Below are 18,163 nucleotides of genomic sequence, written 5' to 3'. Positions count from 1 at the left end.
TTCACCCTTCACTTGTTTTAACGTTTATGAGTTTCTTTTTTATGTTGAACACAAAATGAAGCTATTTTAATAACTCATAAATGTTTGAAACAAGTGAAGGGTGAGTAAATATTTATTTTTGAGTGAACTATCCCTTTAAGGTCTGTGACTGTAAACATTTCAGAGTGTAAAACATCCGGCCACCAGATATTATAATGCTTGTAACTTTAATCAGGATTACATTATACACAATAAAGACTATGCAGTGTTGATTATTCAATATCTGAACCTGAGTACTGTTAGACTCTCCAAGAAAAGTATAATTCACATTTACCTTTGATGTAGTGCAATTATCCATGCTTGTAAGGTATTTTTTAAATAATATTCGAGATTCGCTCACCTACAAAATCAGCCTAAATCAGTCCAAAATGAAGTATTCTTTCCAAATAAAGCTGTATTCCCATCGCAATGTATATAACAGAAAAGCTAAACATTGCAATGTCAGATTTTTCCAATACTGTGTGTGCAGCCATACTAATAACTGATTTCTTTTATCTTTGCCATGATGACAATACATCATATTTTCCTAGATGTTTTTCAAGTCAATAGTAGCTTATTTATATTTAAAGGCTTAACTAGTATAATTAGGTAAGTTAAGGTAATTAGGCAAATCATTGTATAACAATGGTTTGTTCTGTAGAAAATTGTAAATAAAATATTGATTAAGGGGCTAATAATTTTGACCTTCAAATGGTTTTTAAAATATTAAAAACTGCTTTTATTCTAGCCGAAATAAAATAAATAAAGCTTTCTCCAGAAAAAAAAATATTTTAGGAAATACTGTGAGAAAACTTTTGCTCTGTTAAACATAATTTGGGAAATATTTGAAAAAGAAAAAAGTATTCACAGGAGGGCTAATCATTCATACTTCAACTGTAAAAATTAGCTGTATATTGAGTGGATCAGGAATTAGCACTGTATTTCTGTCCCTTAATGTATATGTGACAGTGGTTGACCCATTTTGGTCACACTAATCTAATGTTGGCTGCGCTAATGAAAACATTCTGTATTTGTGTTAATGATGTCCCACATATCCAGAGTTCAAAGCCATTTGCTATAAATATTTATCTTTTTTTTTTTTTTTTTCAGTGGAACGGCAACAGTTGTGTTCATTGTGTTGGTATTAATTGTTTTTTCCCCTTCTCTGTTTACAGGCCAGTGCAATGATGTTGTTGCAGCAGACATTGTTTTCCTAGTGGATGGGTCATCCAGTATTGGCCGGGCCAATTTTATGTTGGTCAAGAGTTTCATGGCAGGCATTGTCAAACCCTTTGCCAGAGCAGTAGGACCCAATGGCATCCGCTTTGGAGCCGTACAGTACAGCGATACCGCCAGGTCTGTGTGTCCTTGTGTACTGTGTACTTAAAGGCATATTATTATGTTCTTTTTATAAAAATTTCAATTAGTCTCATGTGCCCCCATAATGTTTCTGTGAAGATTCAGCTCATAATATGAAATTTGTGTTTTTCCTTATTAAAGGGATTGTCAATCAAACAATAAAAAATGTCATCATTTACTCTCCCTTCGTTCGTTCAGAAAATTATTTGTGTATCTTTCGTCTGTTGAGCACAAATTAAGATATTTTGATGAATGTTGGTTGCTGATACCACTGACGTCTATAGTATTTACTATGGAGGTCAATGGGTGCCAGCAACCAGCTTTCTTTAAAATTTTTCTTTGTGTTTAACATAAAAAAAGAAACCCATAAAGGCTTAAAACCACATGAGGGAGAATAAATGAAGATGTCAATTAGATTTTTTGGGTAAACTATCACTTTAAATGTAAATGAGCTGCTGCTTCCCACCCCCATTTTAGAAGTGGGTTGTGTATTACTAGCTTTATGCTTTGGATGCTTCCTCAACAACGAATAAAGCATCTGCAATTATTTTAAAGCCTTTTTAGTTTAAACTAGTATCATTTTCTAAGAGTGCTTACACAGAAAGCTGACTGTCTGAGCAAATCATTTCTCTTTTGCGTTTTCTATTAAATATTTCAACTGTTTAGCTTATGCCCAAAGCACACACAAACACAAGTTCACATTATGCTGGTTTTGTCTGTGAATGTAAACACTTGGGGAGGAAATTGCATGTGCATCAGTACACTAGCTGTTGTCGATCCCAGTTGTAAAAGTAACAAATATTAACTTGATTTCTAGTTGATCATTTGGAAATATGGCTGAAGGTAGATTTTTCAAAGAATCATCTGTTGAACTGCATCCCAATCCTCACAAATACTACAGAAGACCTATTGGAACCTGCATGGACCCAAGATCCTCATAGAAATCAGTCAAGTTTGGTGAGGGAAAAATCATGGTTTGGGGTTACAAATTCCTGAAAGCAGCCCAGAAGATGAATCCAAATAATCTTGATGAACTCTGGGAGTCCTGTGAGAATGCTTTCTTTGCCATTTCAGATGACTTTATTAATAAATTATCTGAGTCATTGCAGAGATGTATGGATGAAATCCTCCAAGCTCATTGGAATCATACACGATATTAATTATTTTTCCACTGCACCATGACTTTATATTCTATACTGTACATTATTTCTGTTAAGTGAAAAGACTTTTGTCTAAGCAAAGTCAGACCTTACTGTCCTAATTAAATAATCAAAAATCAAGACATAATCACATTACATTTTGGTAAAATAAGCGTAGTCTAGAAGTCTTTGCCTTTTTTATATAAGCCACTTCTGATACCAAAGGATCAACTAGAAGTCAAGTTATTATTGTTGTTTCTAAAACTTGGATATGTGACAACTTTTGTCAGGTAGAGTGTATTAGATCCATGAGTGTATTAGATCCATGAACCTCGGACAACACACTACTACTAACATAACTCAGACAGGCCTTGAGTCTTTGTGGAGAAGTTATTTTATTTAAAGTTAAAAGTTGAAAATGTAAAATATCATATTTATTAGAGATGTTTTATTTGACAGTATGTACAATTTTTTAATATATTCGATTTGTATTTAGTTTTATCTTAAGAAACAGTTCAGATGGGGGTTGTTTAATGGACTACATTTGTTACAGTATGAACAGTAAAGGTGGATGTGTGTGTGTGATAGATTGTTGGGATGTTTGTTGATTATAGTTGTGAATTTTCTGACAATCAGGGTGGAGTTTACATTCACTGCATACCTGAATGGCACTGAGCTCATTACTGCTGTAGAGAATATCAATTATAAAGGGGGAAACACGCGCACTGGAGCTGGTCTCAAATACATCGCAGACAACTTCTTCAGCCCGGCCTCTATCCGAGATGTACCAAAGGTGAACTGGGAATTATGACATGTTGATTGGTTTGACATTTTGACATGGACTGTAAGTGTGTAAATAACTGTCTGGGTTTGAAGGACGTATTTGTACATAACGTACACTATTGATCAAAGCTGTAAGATCATAATCAGTGAGAGGTTTTATAAAATCAGGGTTTCCAAGTGAGCTTCTCACAGAAATCACAGCTGGGTCTTAATAAGTCTTAATATATCTTAAATCCCAAAATCCAAATTTTAGCCTTAACTTTACTGAAATATTGTGTTGTAGGTCTTAAATCTTTTTTAAACAAGTCTTAATTTTTCTTTATTTATGTATAGCTACCCAATCTGAACAAAACTCATACAATCACCAACATTCCATCTCAATAAAACGTTAAACTTTCTATTTAAAAAGGTAAATTTTAACTCTATTTGTAATAGGGGTTTAATTATTTTCCTTACAAAAACATTTGTTTAAAAGTGCTCCATGTATTTACTGCTGAGGACACTGGCCTGGACAGATTGTTGTTCATAGATTTAGTTTCTTATTGTTTTTAAAAAATGTAAAACATTTATTTTTTATTTTATTTTAAAGAAAGTTTATGTTGGAAAAAAAGTGCATGGATACAAGTAGAGTTTGCTTGTTTTTATACAATATTTAAAATATTTGGCTAAGAAATATCTCAAATATTTACATTTTTTAATATTAATTTATTATTGTATTATTATTATTTTGATATGTCAAATAAAAATTTCTTCCATCTGGGCTGTTTGAAAAATTCCTTAGAGTTCAGCCCTTTATGAGTCTAAAATTTCATTCATAATGGTCTTAAAATTTCTTTAAAAGTCTTAAATTTAACTTGAACTTGGTGAAATCTGCAGAAACCCTGAAAATTATTAAATACTTTTATTCAGCATAGATTAAGATTAAACTGATGAAGTGACAGTGTTAAAATAGATTATTTCAATTTTGTTTTAAAAGTTTTTTTTTCAAAAATCATAATTGTAAAATATTTCTTGTGCACCAAAATCAGCGTATATTAAAAGATTTATTATGAACAATGAGATTTGCCATCACAGGAAAAATATTAAATATACTTATTAAGTAATATAAATTAAAATATATATAATAATAATAAATAAAAAAAATAATCTAAATAATTTTTAATATATATAATTTATATATTTTTATACCAAAAATATCTAAAAAAAAAACCTGTAGTGTACTGTAGGTTAATTTTGAAGTCTTTTAAGGAGTTGTTTTTAAGGATGTCTATGCTTTTAGAATAATCATCAGTAAAAAATTTAAATAAATATATATATATATATATATATATATATATATATATATATATATATATATATATATATATATATATATATATATATATATGTATGTACACATAATGTAGACTGATCATATTGTCTTTTTCTTTCAGATCTCTATTCTCATTACTGATGGTAAATCTCAGGACAATGTGCTGGAACCTTCTCAAAAGCTGCGTGGTCTTGGAGTCAAAATATTTGCAGTGGGTAAGAGCTGTGTGGTTTTCCCTGTAAACGTAAGTGCATGTGCAGATTCACTGTGGGCAGATTAAAAATACATTACGCTTGTTTCTCTCTCTGCATTTCTCAGGTATAAAGAGTGCAGATCCAGCTGAGCTGAAGCTCATCGCCTCTCCTCCTCAAAGTGAGTTCACCTCTCAGATTGGGAACTTCAGGGCTCTCAGCTCTTTACTGCCCCTAGTGTCTCGACGCGTGTGTACGGCAAGTGGAGGCTCTTACTCTAGTGATGGTAAGCTTGAGTTAGACATACACAGTGCAAATAAATTATGCTTTTATAAATTGATTTGTGCAATTGGAATTTTGTGAGATACTTTATTTGATTCTCCTAAAAGAAAGTCATCAATTTGTATGATTCGACCATGTTTCTTCATCAGAAGCCTACACTGGTCCATCAGACTTGCAGGTATTGGGTGAGACCCCTGATTCACTGAGATTTCGATGGACATCTGCAGGAGGGCCTGTAAGTGGCTATGTGGTTCAGTACAGACCGTTATCTGCCCTGGGTCAGCCAGTCACTGCAGAGCTCCGCCAGGTGAGAGGAATGCTTGTCCTAAATAAGTGTTGGATTTTGGGGTATTAAAATACCTGAGAGTTTTATTGTTTTATAAGCAATGCTTTGGCTTGTCTCCTAACCTTGTTTCCATTTTGAGCCAACCTGAGATTGTATACTATTGATACTGTTGGATGTGTGAAAAATTACATATTAGTGTCTGCTTTTGATTAGCAAGTTGATTTGGATAAAACTGTATACAATATATAAATGCATGTGCATTCATTCAGTAAATCCAAATATTGGCAGAAGCTGACACATTTCTCCATTAATTTAATTTGCTTTAATGCAAAAAAATATTGCACCTCACAATTTGTCTCTCTGTGTGTTTATATATTATGAATATAAATTTCCCTTTATAATACTATTTATATACTTTTAATATGTATATGCTATTGTAGTATTTGTCTATATTTCAAATTAATTTTATTTTTATTACTTGTAATTTTTTATTAATTTAGTTATGTATTTTAGTATTTTTTAATATACAGTTGATTTATTAGCTGCTAAATTTGAATGCTTTTCCCCCCCAAATTTCTGATTAACAGAGAAAGGTGTTTTTTCAACACATTTCTAAGGATAATAGTTTGTTCTGTCACCAATTGAATAAAATATTGCTTAAGGGGGCTAATAATATTGACTTTAAAATGGTTTAAAAAAATTAAAAACTGCTTTTGTTATAGTCAAACATAAATAAGACTTTCCAGAAGAAAAAATATTATAGGAAATACTGTAAAAAGTCTTGCTCCGTTAAACATCATTTGGGTAATATTTAAAATAGAAAATAAATCACTAACAATTAGTGAATAATTATACATTTTATTTTTATTTTACCATTATTTAACTAGGAAGCCTGAGATTTAAAATTTTTTACAAGAGAGACCTGGCCAAGGTAACAGGCATACAGTAAAGCTATTTTAAAATACATAAACACCACATAACATCAGTCCTCTCAACAAAAACAATCACATGCTTCCAATACTGCTCTCTTTATAATGCCTTTAAATTCATAGAAAGACACAATTTTATTTAGTTTTAAGTCTTACAATAAGAAATAAGAAACAATAAGAAAATGCAGTTTTGTGAAAATGTACCAGTGCTGTTTTCTGCGTACAACCAGTGATGTCCAGCCCACCATCTCATATAAAATGCAATGATGAGTATGGGATTTTGCATTTGTAATAAAATGTAATCAAGCTTGATATACAAACTCTTGTTAGAATAAAAGATGCCGCATACATGTGTAATATATCACCACAACCAAGCTCAAATAAAAAAGGAGCTTCCACAAGTTTTTTTTGCATTAAAAGTAAAATTTGGGAGCCAAGCTTCAGTTTCAGCTCCCTAGTTAGATTAGCAATGTGTACATTAAATAAAAGCTTCTCATATAGCGTGCAGATTAGAACTGTATATACAGTATATATCACTTGTTTTTTAATTAGTTGCCAAGGCAAAGTTATTAATTATTTTTTTTTGATGGCATCTGTTTTTTTCTGTTATATGTGTCAAATTACTTTCAGCCATTATATTACTTAAAACAAGTCATTTTAGTTTTAGTTTATACCCAGCAAAGAATTTTGTGTTTCATAGACGTCTTAGGGGGCGATCACACCAAACGCGCTTTATGCGTTGAGAGGCGCCTTTTTGAATGTTTTTTTAATTTCATTCAGTTTTCATTCTCCAACCAAAGGAAAGCAGAGGTGGGGTTTCCGTTGAAGTGCCGGCAGGGTGTGTATTGTCAAGACAACAACGGAGACTTTTGGAGATGAAGGAGAGACTTGTGGTTGCTATTTTGAGTTATCCAATGCAGTATGACTTCTCAAATCTTGAATATCACAATATTATAATTTATTAAAGGTATATTAATATCAACAGCAACACTCTCACACAATACCCATCTGATCCAGTCATTGCCTAGCAACATAAAAAAGTGTTTTTTCTTGTCAGCAAAAAAGGCAGTGTGGTGCGCCTCATATTTTTGAAACGTAAATGCGCGTTCGGTGTGATCAGCCCCTTAAGTCACATTCACACTATGAGTGACTTGCAGTGGCAAAGCGTAAATCCACCGTTCATTTCAACAGAGAGTGAGCGACTGAGGTGGGCATGTCGAGCAACTTGACAATGTTGAGAATCCTTCAGCTTTATGCAAATGAAGAGCAACTTTCTTGAGCGACAGCCAATAGGAGCACTAGTAGAGCTCATGTGATCCTCTCTCAGCTTGCTCAGAGGCCAGTTGTATTCTCCGTGCTGTAGACCTACACCCAGAACGACAGGCAGCTGCAAAGTCGCTGCTAGTGTGAATGAGGCATAATAGACATCTAAACATAGACAGCTTGGTTAAAACAAGGCTAAACTTGGGCTGTCAGTGAAAATCCAATAGATGTCTAAGAATAGCCCAAATCTAGACAAGTCATCAAAAAGACAGATTAGACAGAGTTTATATGTATAGTTATTCATTTCTGTTTATTTGATGACTAGTCTAGTTTTGGCCTATTCTTAGACATCTATTAGATTTTGACTGACAGCCCAAATTTAGCCTTGTTTTAGCCAAGACGACTATGTTTAGACATCTATTAGACATCTATTAGACATCTTTTTAAAACAAAAAATGCGTGCTGGGTAATGGCAGTGCTGTTATAGAAATGTACAGTATAGTGTTCTCCGGTGAGCCTTTATGTTTTGCCCTGCAGGAAACAATACCAAACAATCAGCAGAGCTACAATGCACGCGAGCTGCGTTCAGGCACAGATTACCTGATCACCGTTATTGCTCAGTATCCAAACAGCTTAGGAGAGTCAGTGTCTGCCAAGGCTCGAACAAGTGAGAACTGCACACAACACAAATATTGGCTCGTCTAATTCAACATCCAGTATCTCCTAAAACAACTCGTTCTCTCTCAACCCCAATCCACCCTCTAGAGCCTCTTCTGGGCGTGACAACACTGCGACTGGTGCAGGCTGGGTTTTTTTCTCTGGCATTGGCCTGGGATGCTCCAGCTGAGCAAGTGCAGGGATACAGAATCACCTATGGACCTACAGGTGAGATAAGATCCATATGAATGCTATTCAGGGTTCCCTAGCTTCTTGAAAATGCTTGTTTTTTAGACATGAATTTAAAACCTGGAAAGTCCTTAAAAACAAACATAGGTCCTTGAAAGGGCTTGAATTTAACATTTCTGGTGTTATATCAACAATTGTTCTCTGCTACTTTCAAAAAGTTCTTGAACATGACTTTAAAACGGTTGTTTAAAAAGGTCAACATTTTTAAAAATGACATTAAAAACATCATTATTATGACATTTTAATGTAAATATTAAGTATAAGTTAAATGTTAAGTACAGGAGAGGCTTTCATGGTCCTATACAGTATATGCTGGTGATATGAGTTACAAAGCTGCTCGATTTAAAATACTAGTGATTTAAAAAGTCTTTGAATTTGGTGTCAATGAAAGAGTGGGGACCCTGACTATTTCTTGGTTCCATATCATTTCACAGTAATATTTTAACTCTTTTAATAGCAAACCCACATATAAATCTGATATACAGTATGGCAATATATGCAAATTACATACTGTATATGACATACAAGTTAATTTGTATTTCACATTTTCTAAAATATGTCATATATGCAACATTTACTTTAAAATATTGGAAAAATTGCCGCTTTTATGTTTATTTTTTCTAATATTGGAATTACATACATATATATATATATATATACACACATATATATATATATATATACATATACACACACACATATATATATATATATATATATATATATATATATATATATATATATATATATATATATATATATATATATATATATATATATATATATATATATATAGGTACCCTTGTTAGTGGAAACGCAAGCCTGATAAAGGTGACCCGTACCAAACCGAACCGTACCGTACCAGTCAGTGGAAACGAGCCATTTGACGCCAGTGAAAATCGCTTGGGTTTGAATGTGGAAAAACGTCGCCGACAATAAACACAAACGAAAAGCATCCCGGTGTGTACGAGCCAGCCTTTAGGTTAGTTTGAAATTAATTTTGTTTAATTAGCCTATTTTACCTCGAGATTTTGTACCACCATAATCCCTATATACAGGTAAATGCAGTTAATGTAATTTAAATCACAAAACCCCTATTTTTCAAATTAAAGTTACACGTTTTTTTCACATTTAATTGCAAACTTGCCATACATTTCCTGTGTACAGTGTGTTGTCCAGTATCTGTTTGCTAAAACAAAAATATTACATTTAAAAACAACACAAGCTCATCTCCTCAAAAATGCACATTACTTTATATTCATGTGTGCTGCAGAAACGAGTTACACACCAAATGCAATGCTTAGGGAGAGGATTTTAAATAAATCCCTTATTCTTTGCTTGAGCAGCAGTAACAGTGATTATCCCCTTAGCAAGTGCTGCTAACTAATGATTTTAGCAGTCTGATGAAAAGGAGATGGCAGGGTTGAGAATGTGATTTTTGTTTCCCAAAGGCATTTTTTTTATTATTGCTATTGCTTAAAGGTGTGCCAGCTTTCTTTTACCTGGTTGGCATCCAGGTATGAGCTGGCATTCAGGGAACAGATCTGTCAGGTTAGGTGTGGCCTTGTCTTTAATAAGGTTAGTTTTTGAAAGCAGAGGAATATGTTTCAACATGTCTGTCTAAGCTCAGCGTTTAATGCAAATGAACAGATGCTGAAACACTGATTTCATTTAAAATGATACTGTCCACTTTACTGCCTCATATACACTCTTTTACCATTATTGGGGTTTTTAGAATAGAAAGTCATCATTTGTGCATTTTTATTGGCTTTAACAGGAACAGTACAAAAGTCAATGGCAGCATTACTATGACTAGAACAGTGGAATAAAATATTGCAAGATTGCTTATACTGAAAAAAAATGCTGGGTTCCACACAATACATTTATGTTGTCCCAACACAAATCGATTAAGTTAACTTAACACTTTTATGTGGATTGAACATAAAACAGTTAAATTGTCCCCCCAAAAATCTGAAGAATTGTGTTGTTTCAACTCATTTCAAATAAGTAGTTTGAACAAGCAGCAAATAATTTTCAGTCTACAATAGAACAAAGAAGATTTTTTTGCTGTCAATTTTGTGTATTGGGAATAGGGATGGGTATCGTTAAGGTTTTAAGGGTATTACTACTTTTATCGATACCACTTATCAGTTCGATACTTTACCGGTTCTCTTATCTGTACTTTTTGTAGTGTTTTTTTAATGAAAAAACAAATTGAACAGAATTAACAACGCTTCATTTTATTATTATGTTTTTAATGTAAAATAAAACAAAACCAATAATTGTAAAACAAATAAATACAAATTTTCCTGTAAAAGAATGTACAATGGTTTAAAGGAAAATCACAATCAGTTTTAACCATTCTTCTGTAGAAAAATCTGCATGTTTGTCTATTCTGGCAGAAGTTTCTGGCAGTTAATGCACTTTTGAAAAATGCTTAGCCAGATTGCTTGCGTTTCCGCTTATACATGAAAACAACTTGTTGCGTTTGTTGCAACAGGCATTGTCGGTGTCCACTCGGGAAATACAGCCCGTTTGATTCTCTCCGCCACTCCACAAGCTTGCAAGCTGTGTGTGCGCGCGAGTCTATGTCACGAGCTATGTATGTGCGCTTAGCACGAGCCTCTGCTCTGCGTTGTACTATTGGGCGAAAACACAAGCATTTCTCATGTGAGATTGCCAACTGTGCAGACGAATATCAAATATTGCAAATTAGAAAAGGTTGGTCAGTTAAATTATGCTACTGTAAGTAATGTTTAGTCAGCAATAATTCTCCAGTACCCTTCCCTAATTGGCTAAACTCCAAGCTTATTTTCATTTAAAGCCACAGGCTACAAAACAGCTACAGTATAATCAGACACCAATTCTGGAGGCTATAATAAATAACCTGATGGGTGTTTTGAGCTGAAACTTTACAGACACATTCTGGAGACACCAAAGGCTTATCTTACATCTTGTAAAGGGGGTAAAATAGGTGCCAAGGGAGTTGAACACTAAATGTATGGTTATAAATAAACATAATATAAAACTCATGGCATTTTTACTATGACTAGAATAGTGGGTTAAAATATTGAGAGATCGATTATTAGAAATTGTTATTAGAAACACAGCATTAACTGGATTTGTATGATTTGATCCCAAGCTAATCAAGCACAACATCCCTTATTATAAATGTACATAATATTTTCTAAAATAAAAAGGATTTTTTTAGTCTTAAGAATAAGTCATTCAAAAATGTTTTATGTAAGAAAAATGCTTTTGTTTTGCTTAAAAAAAATTAAAAAGAGTGGATGACTATGAAAAGACATCTAATGTTCTCATACAGATTAAAAGATAATGCATCTTTGCTTCTTTGGCAGCAAGTTTATTGACATTGAAGTGTGTGTGTTGATTCAATAGCTACGGATGAGTTCAGTGAGTTCATTCAGTGGAAGATTTCCCAGACAGATTCAAACAAGTAACTCCTGAGTATTCATTTGACTCTATATTATATCATTCAGTTTTTCACACTCTTCTTTGCTAATTTAATTCTGCGCTGCAAACCATAGTTGGAACCACTGTTTGCCGTTTTCTTGTGCATGGCATAATTCATGATTTGTGTTGTCTGATTGGTTTACAGGTGAGCCTGCGGCACGACTGGAGGAGCAGTCTGTGGGGGCGGAGTCTACTTCGCTGAATCTGCTTGGCCTCAAGTCAAACACAGAATATGCAATCAACTTGTTACCTCTATTTCCTCGTAACAGTGGCTCACCAGCTTCCCTGACTGCCCGTACATGTGAGTCTTCATAGGCTGCTGTTCAAAAGATTAAAATTGATGTGATTATTTTATTTTTAAAGTTATTAATAGTTCTGTTTTACAGTAAAGTTATTAAAATCGCTACAAGATTGAGATTTCATATAAATGCTGTTCATCAAAAATAAAAATGCTAAAAATGTATTACAGTTTAAAAAAAATAAACTGCAAATAATAGTAACAAATAAGAGTGTTACAATTTAGATAATTTATTTGCAGAACATAACAATAATTAATAAAAAAATATTGCTTGTTTTCAGCCCTTAAATATAAGCATAAATATCTGAGGGTCTGAAAAGTCATCAATAAACTATATATTTGGACTATTGTAAAAACAACTATTCAGATAAATGATAAATATGATAAAATGCTTAAAAATATAAATTTTTAATTGACATTTCTGTCATATGTTACCAATAATTAAAGAGCCCCTATTATGGGTTTTTAAAAATGACCTTCCAGGCAGTGTGTAACACAGCACTAAGTGAAGTTGAATATCCAGCTTAAATCTGAAAGTGCGCTGTGTTTAAAACTATTGATTCAGCTATAAAAGAGTTGACTCATAGTGGTTCGAATGAATCGCTACTGTAATGAGTCTTTAGCCGTGTCGGTGTGAAGTCGATATGAACCTCAAGCCCCGCCCATTTGTTGCGTGCACAGACCTGGGAAAATTTAAACCTCGGCCCTGCCCACAAACACTGTAGAAAGAAAAAAGGAAGACAAACACTGTAGCAGACCCTGGTTGAGTCCCGCGTAGACACTGTGCTTTGAAGTGTGAGGGAAAGTTAGTGTTATTTTCTCTACCTGAAGATGAGCCTAGTGGTTAAGTGCATCGACACATAGCATTAAGGGTAAAAACCCCCCAAAAAATTTTATAAAAAAAAATAATAATGGGAAATCCAGAAGAACGATATTAAAAAGATATTTACTTGTGTCTGTGCCTTTTCTTTTTAAAAGTTTTGAGAGATACAAATGTATATTTACTTGTTTAAACTAGAGCACTGAAAAAAATTTAACTACTGAGTCTTTCATTCAAAGTAGATTTTTGGATTGGATTAAGTGGAAATGTATAGATTCTGATTTTAATAAGTTTTATAAAATTTTCCTTAAAGTAAAAAAAATACTAGGAAAAATTAAGAGCATTAGTTTTTATCAAAGTACTATTTTTACTTTAAACCATCAGTTTTCATGTCATGTGACTACATGACATCACTTCCTGACCAGATAGTAGGCTTGTTTGAGATGGCCAAAATCTGCACAGAATCGATCACCGATGATCACCGCAAGATGCATGCCGGTTGGAAATGTGTCTGAGGTGCCCTCTCTTCGCTCTGATGTCACGCTGACGTGCGCCAAAAAACTCTCGCGATGGCTAGGCGGGTACCTCGGATTGAGCAGTCGGCAGCAGTTGCTCTCCAAAGACTACACTCATCAAAAGCATGATGGGAAACGACTGGCTGACGACACAGCTTAATGCTCATTGGATGAGACTGACAAATTACACCTTATTCTCTATCTTCTGTTTTTTTACTAAGGTTTATACCTGACTTTGTTAAATACCATTTTTGTATTTTCGTTGATAATTAAAAAAAAGTCATAAAGAGCATTACATATGGTTATTTATTTAGATTTACACGCAAACAAAAACAAAACACATCTTTGTAAAAACATAACGTGATCTAATATAACTAAATGTTACTAATAAGTCATTAGGATGTGCATGTGCAGTATTATATTTCTCTCTTAGTTTAAAGTCCCGTTTGTTGTCATTTTCACTTTTTTGTATGTTTGTGTGAATTTTGTATTGTAATTTTTTATGCAACGTTACTTCATGAAAGTAAATCCAATACATGGATATAGTAAGTTATAGGAATACTATATTGTTTTTGAACCATATTATAAAAATAGCCTATTTAAATTCTATAGTTGCTCTGGTATCACAACAACTATAAACATAAACCAATACTGAAAAACATGTTCAGAAACGCTATAATATTTACTATAAATCACCACAGTATTTTTTTATGAGGTTATTCGTTCGCGATAAAAAATGCGAACGTGATCTCCGCCACTGATGATGTTTCCAGTGAGATTCGGGAAGTGAACAAACGATTCGGGAAGAAACAGCGAGATTCGGGAAGTGTCTGACTTCTGATGTATTTTTGAGCCCTTCTCTAACTGCAGACACCTGCTCTCGTCTACAATGCAGTCAAGGCGAGGCGCACCTCAAATGAGCCTACTGTTTTGCCATCTGCCATTACTTGATTCAAATGTGAAGATGGACTGTGGTCAAAGTAAATATTGATTAGACAAGGTAAACATTCTAAATGTTTTTCATGTAATGTAATCTGGGTTTTTGTCCTAATCATCTGCAACATTTTAGAAACATGTTTCCATTTACGTCACATTGCGGCAACAACAAAAGTACTCTATGAAGTTATTTTAACAAAGATACCCTCAGGTACTGCTTATGTGCTCTTCAGTTTTTGTGTATTTCAAATGTGAGTTTAATTACCATCCGAAAGCATCTCAGATCTTGAAAATAAAATAGCTAGCAATAGCAAAGCCTAACATTACATAAATCTGTTATAGTTTAGTCCAAAGTAAATCTTTACTTTTATTTAAATAGTGTTTACCAAAATCAATATTTAAATTGAACCGAAGGAAATTAAATGAATTAATGGTTTTTATAAACAAATGTTTTACCTTGGAGTAAATGTCTTTTCCCCATTGGGCAGAATAAATATTTTATTAATATTAAATGGTATTTTTCAGTTTCAACCGAGTCAAAACTATAGTTTAATGAATATTTCAAAAGCAAAATTAGACTTTAAGGTAAGGAAAAAGTAGGTTTTCCTAAATTTGTTTTAAAATTGAAAATTTGATCCAAAGCTAAATTAAAGTTTGAGGAAAAACTAAAAATAATCGCTGTAACAAATTACAGTCATTTTTTTAAGTAGGTTCAAAGAATCATTTTTATCATGTGAGGATTTATGCTGAACTGTAGTGTACTTTGGGCTTACATTGTCTCCTCCTCCATCATTAAGGTTTACATGCTTATTTGTCAACTCTTCAATGTTTACAGTGCGATTAGAGGGAGTGCAGCAGCTCTCAGTTGAAACCATCTCAAGCAGCAGCGTTCGAGTTCGCTGGACAGGAGTGACAGGAGCCAGAGCGTATAGAGTCGTGTGGGGCCCTTTCACAGGTCAGCATCCCAATCTAAGCTCATTTTTTTCATAAATTCTTTTTTTACATTCCTAAACAATATATCACTCAATGATAAGGATTTATAGTTCTCTTGTTTTTTTTAGTAGATTTCTACTTCTTTAATAGAGTCTTTTTGCCTGTGTCTCTTTCAGGAAATGATGTGGAGACTGTAGAGCTAAGAGGGGACAGTGAATCTCATACTCTGGGGAATGTGAGACCAGACACAGAGTACATTGTTACGGTCATCGCTCTTTACAATGGAGAAGCTGAAGGACCTGCAGCCACTACACGTTTTAAGATAGGTATACAACACACAAATTGATACACTGATGTGGAAATTATCACTGAAGTATTTCTAAAATAAAGATCTAAATAAAATGAATTGATATAATGTTATTAGAGCTGAGCGATATATATTGTTGAAGCATCGATATCGCAATGTGTGTATCCGCAATAGTCACGTCGCAGGATTATATGACTTATTAAAGAGTAAACGATAAAGATATTGCTATTTTTTTATTATTTATACAACGATGACCATGGTATTTTATACTTGATTGTTCAATTTCTGTACTTGAATACTGTTAGACTCCCCAGAAAACCATAAAGCAGTGTTTATTTATGTATTTATTTATTATAATGTATGCAAATGCACCACATAGAAAAAGACTTGTTCATCCCAATAAATCTAAATGAATTAAATCTTTCGAAATAGAGCAATATATTCATATTGCAAAAATATACAGTTAGGTCCATAAATATTTGGACATCGACACAATTATAACATTTTTGGCTCTGTACACCAACACAATGGGTTTGAAATGAAACAAACAATATTAACTGCAGACTCTCAGCTTTAATTTGATGATATTCACATCCAAATCAGGTAAACACTGTAGGAATTATAACAGTTTGCGTATGTGCCTCCCACTTGTTAAGGGTCCAAAAGTAATTGGACAATTGGCTTCTAAGCTGTTCAATGGCAAGGTGTGTGTTATTCCATCAATCCATCAACAATGAGCAGATTGCATTTGGAATCTGTTACTGTCAACTCTCAAGATTAGATCCAAAGAGCTGTCACTACCAGTGAAGCAAGCCATCATTAGGCTGAAAAAACAAAAGAAACACATCAGAGAGATAGCAAAAATATCAGGCGTGACCAAAACAACTGTTTAGAACATTCTTAAAAAGAAATAACGCACTAGTGAGCTCAGCAACACCAAAAGACCAAGAAGACCACGGAAACAATTGTGGTGGATGACCAAAGAATTCTTTTACAACAGTTGGCTTGATCAAGAACACTCTGCGGGAGGTAGGTGTATGTGTGTCAGAGTCAACAATCAAGAGAAGACAACACCAGAGTGAATACAGAGGGTTCACCACAAGATGTAAACCATTGGTGTGCCTTAAACACAGGAAGGAACAACAACATGTGGACAGATGAGATCAAGATCAGCTTGTACCAGAGTGATGGGAAGAGAAGAGTAAGGAGAAGGAAAGGAACCGCTGATGATCCTAAGCAGTGAAACATGGAAGTAGTAGTGACATGGCGTGGGCATGTATGGCTGTCAATGGAACTGGTTCTCTTGTATTTATTGATGATGTGACTGCTGACAAAAGCAGCAGGATGAATTCTGAAGTGTATTGAGCAATATTATCTGCTCATATTAAGCCAAATGCTTCAGAACTCATTGGACAGCGCTTCACAGTGCAGATGGAGAATAACCCAAAGCATACTGCAAAAGCAACCAAAGAGCTTTTGAAGGGAAAGAAGTGGAATGTTTTGCAATGCCAAGTCAATCACCTAATCTGAATCCGATTGAGCATGCATTTCACTTGCTGAAGACAAAACTGACGGGAAAATGCCCCAAGATCAAGCAGGAACTGAAGACAGTTGCAGTAAAGGCCGGGCAGAGCACTACCAGGAATTAAACCCAGCGTCTGGTAATGTCTGTGCATTTTAGACTTCAGACTGTAAAAGACTGCAAATGATTTGTAACCAAGTATTATAAAGTGAAAGTTTGATTTATGATTATTGTTCTGTCCAATTACTTTTGGACCCTTAACAAGTGGGAGGCACATATGCAAACTGTCGTAATTCCTACAGCGTTCACCTGATTTGGATGTAAATACCCTCAAATTAAAGCTGACAGTCAGCAGTTAAAGCACATCTTGTTCATTTAATTTCAAATCCACTGTTTTGTTGTATAGAGCCAAAATGTTAGAATTGTGTCTATGTCCAAATATTTCTGGACCTGACTACATATCACGGCAAAACAAAATAGCGCAATGTTATGCATAGTTAAGCTAGTGTGTGTTCTTGCATTCAGTAGAAGATATACAGATGGTTTTGTGCAGAGAGAAATTCAAGAGAGCATAACAGGAAACAAGATGCGTGCGAGACGTAAAAAGAACCACACATTTATCATACACAGACAGTGAGATGTTTGCTTTTAATCTTGCCATTGACTCACTGTCTGCTAAATCAGAACAGTTTTTTCCTCCTTATGACTCACGGACTGCACAGCTGAATGTTTTATTTGTATATGTGTGTACATGTTAGAGCGAGAGACTAAAATTAAAGAGGGAGCAACTGTCTATAAATATAACAGGACATCAACTTCAGAACGATGGAAGCCATTGTTTTAATATTTGATAGGACTGGAGGGGAGATAAAGCTGAGTTATGTTTAATG

At 33.9% G+C, this 18,163-nt stretch overlaps 1 protein-coding gene across 4 annotated transcripts in view; it reads left to right on the top strand.

Annotated features, from left to right (window-relative positions):
- The window catches only part of col7a1 (collagen, type VII, alpha 1), a 127,916-nt gene that overhangs the window by 12,490 nt on the left and 97,263 nt on the right, over window positions 1–18,163 (top strand). For all 4 annotated transcript variants that reach the window (XM_056460236.1, XM_056460238.1, XM_056460237.1 and 1 more), the window contains exons 3-12: window positions 1,194–1,374; window positions 3,153–3,309; window positions 4,733–4,826; window positions 4,930–5,088; window positions 5,234–5,391; window positions 8,100–8,229; window positions 8,328–8,447; window positions 12,088–12,243; window positions 15,347–15,466; window positions 15,621–15,770. In XM_056460236.1, coding sequence (XP_056316211.1) covers window positions 1,194–1,374; window positions 3,153–3,309; window positions 4,733–4,826; window positions 4,930–5,088; window positions 5,234–5,391; window positions 8,100–8,229; window positions 8,328–8,447; window positions 12,088–12,243; window positions 15,347–15,466; window positions 15,621–15,770 — 1,425 coding nt within the window. The remainder of the gene's footprint in view (window positions 1–1,193; window positions 1,375–3,152; window positions 3,310–4,732; window positions 4,827–4,929; window positions 5,089–5,233; window positions 5,392–8,099; window positions 8,230–8,327; window positions 8,448–12,087; window positions 12,244–15,346; window positions 15,467–15,620; window positions 15,771–18,163) is intronic.

Source organism: Danio aesculapii, chromosome 6 (genome assembly GCF_903798145.1).
Source record: "Danio aesculapii chromosome 6, fDanAes4.1, whole genome shotgun sequence".
NCBI lineage: Eukaryota > Metazoa > Chordata > Actinopteri > Cypriniformes > Danionidae > Danio > Danio aesculapii.
Note: the sequence above shows the minus strand (reverse complement) of the source record. Positions and strands in the feature narration are given on the sequence as shown.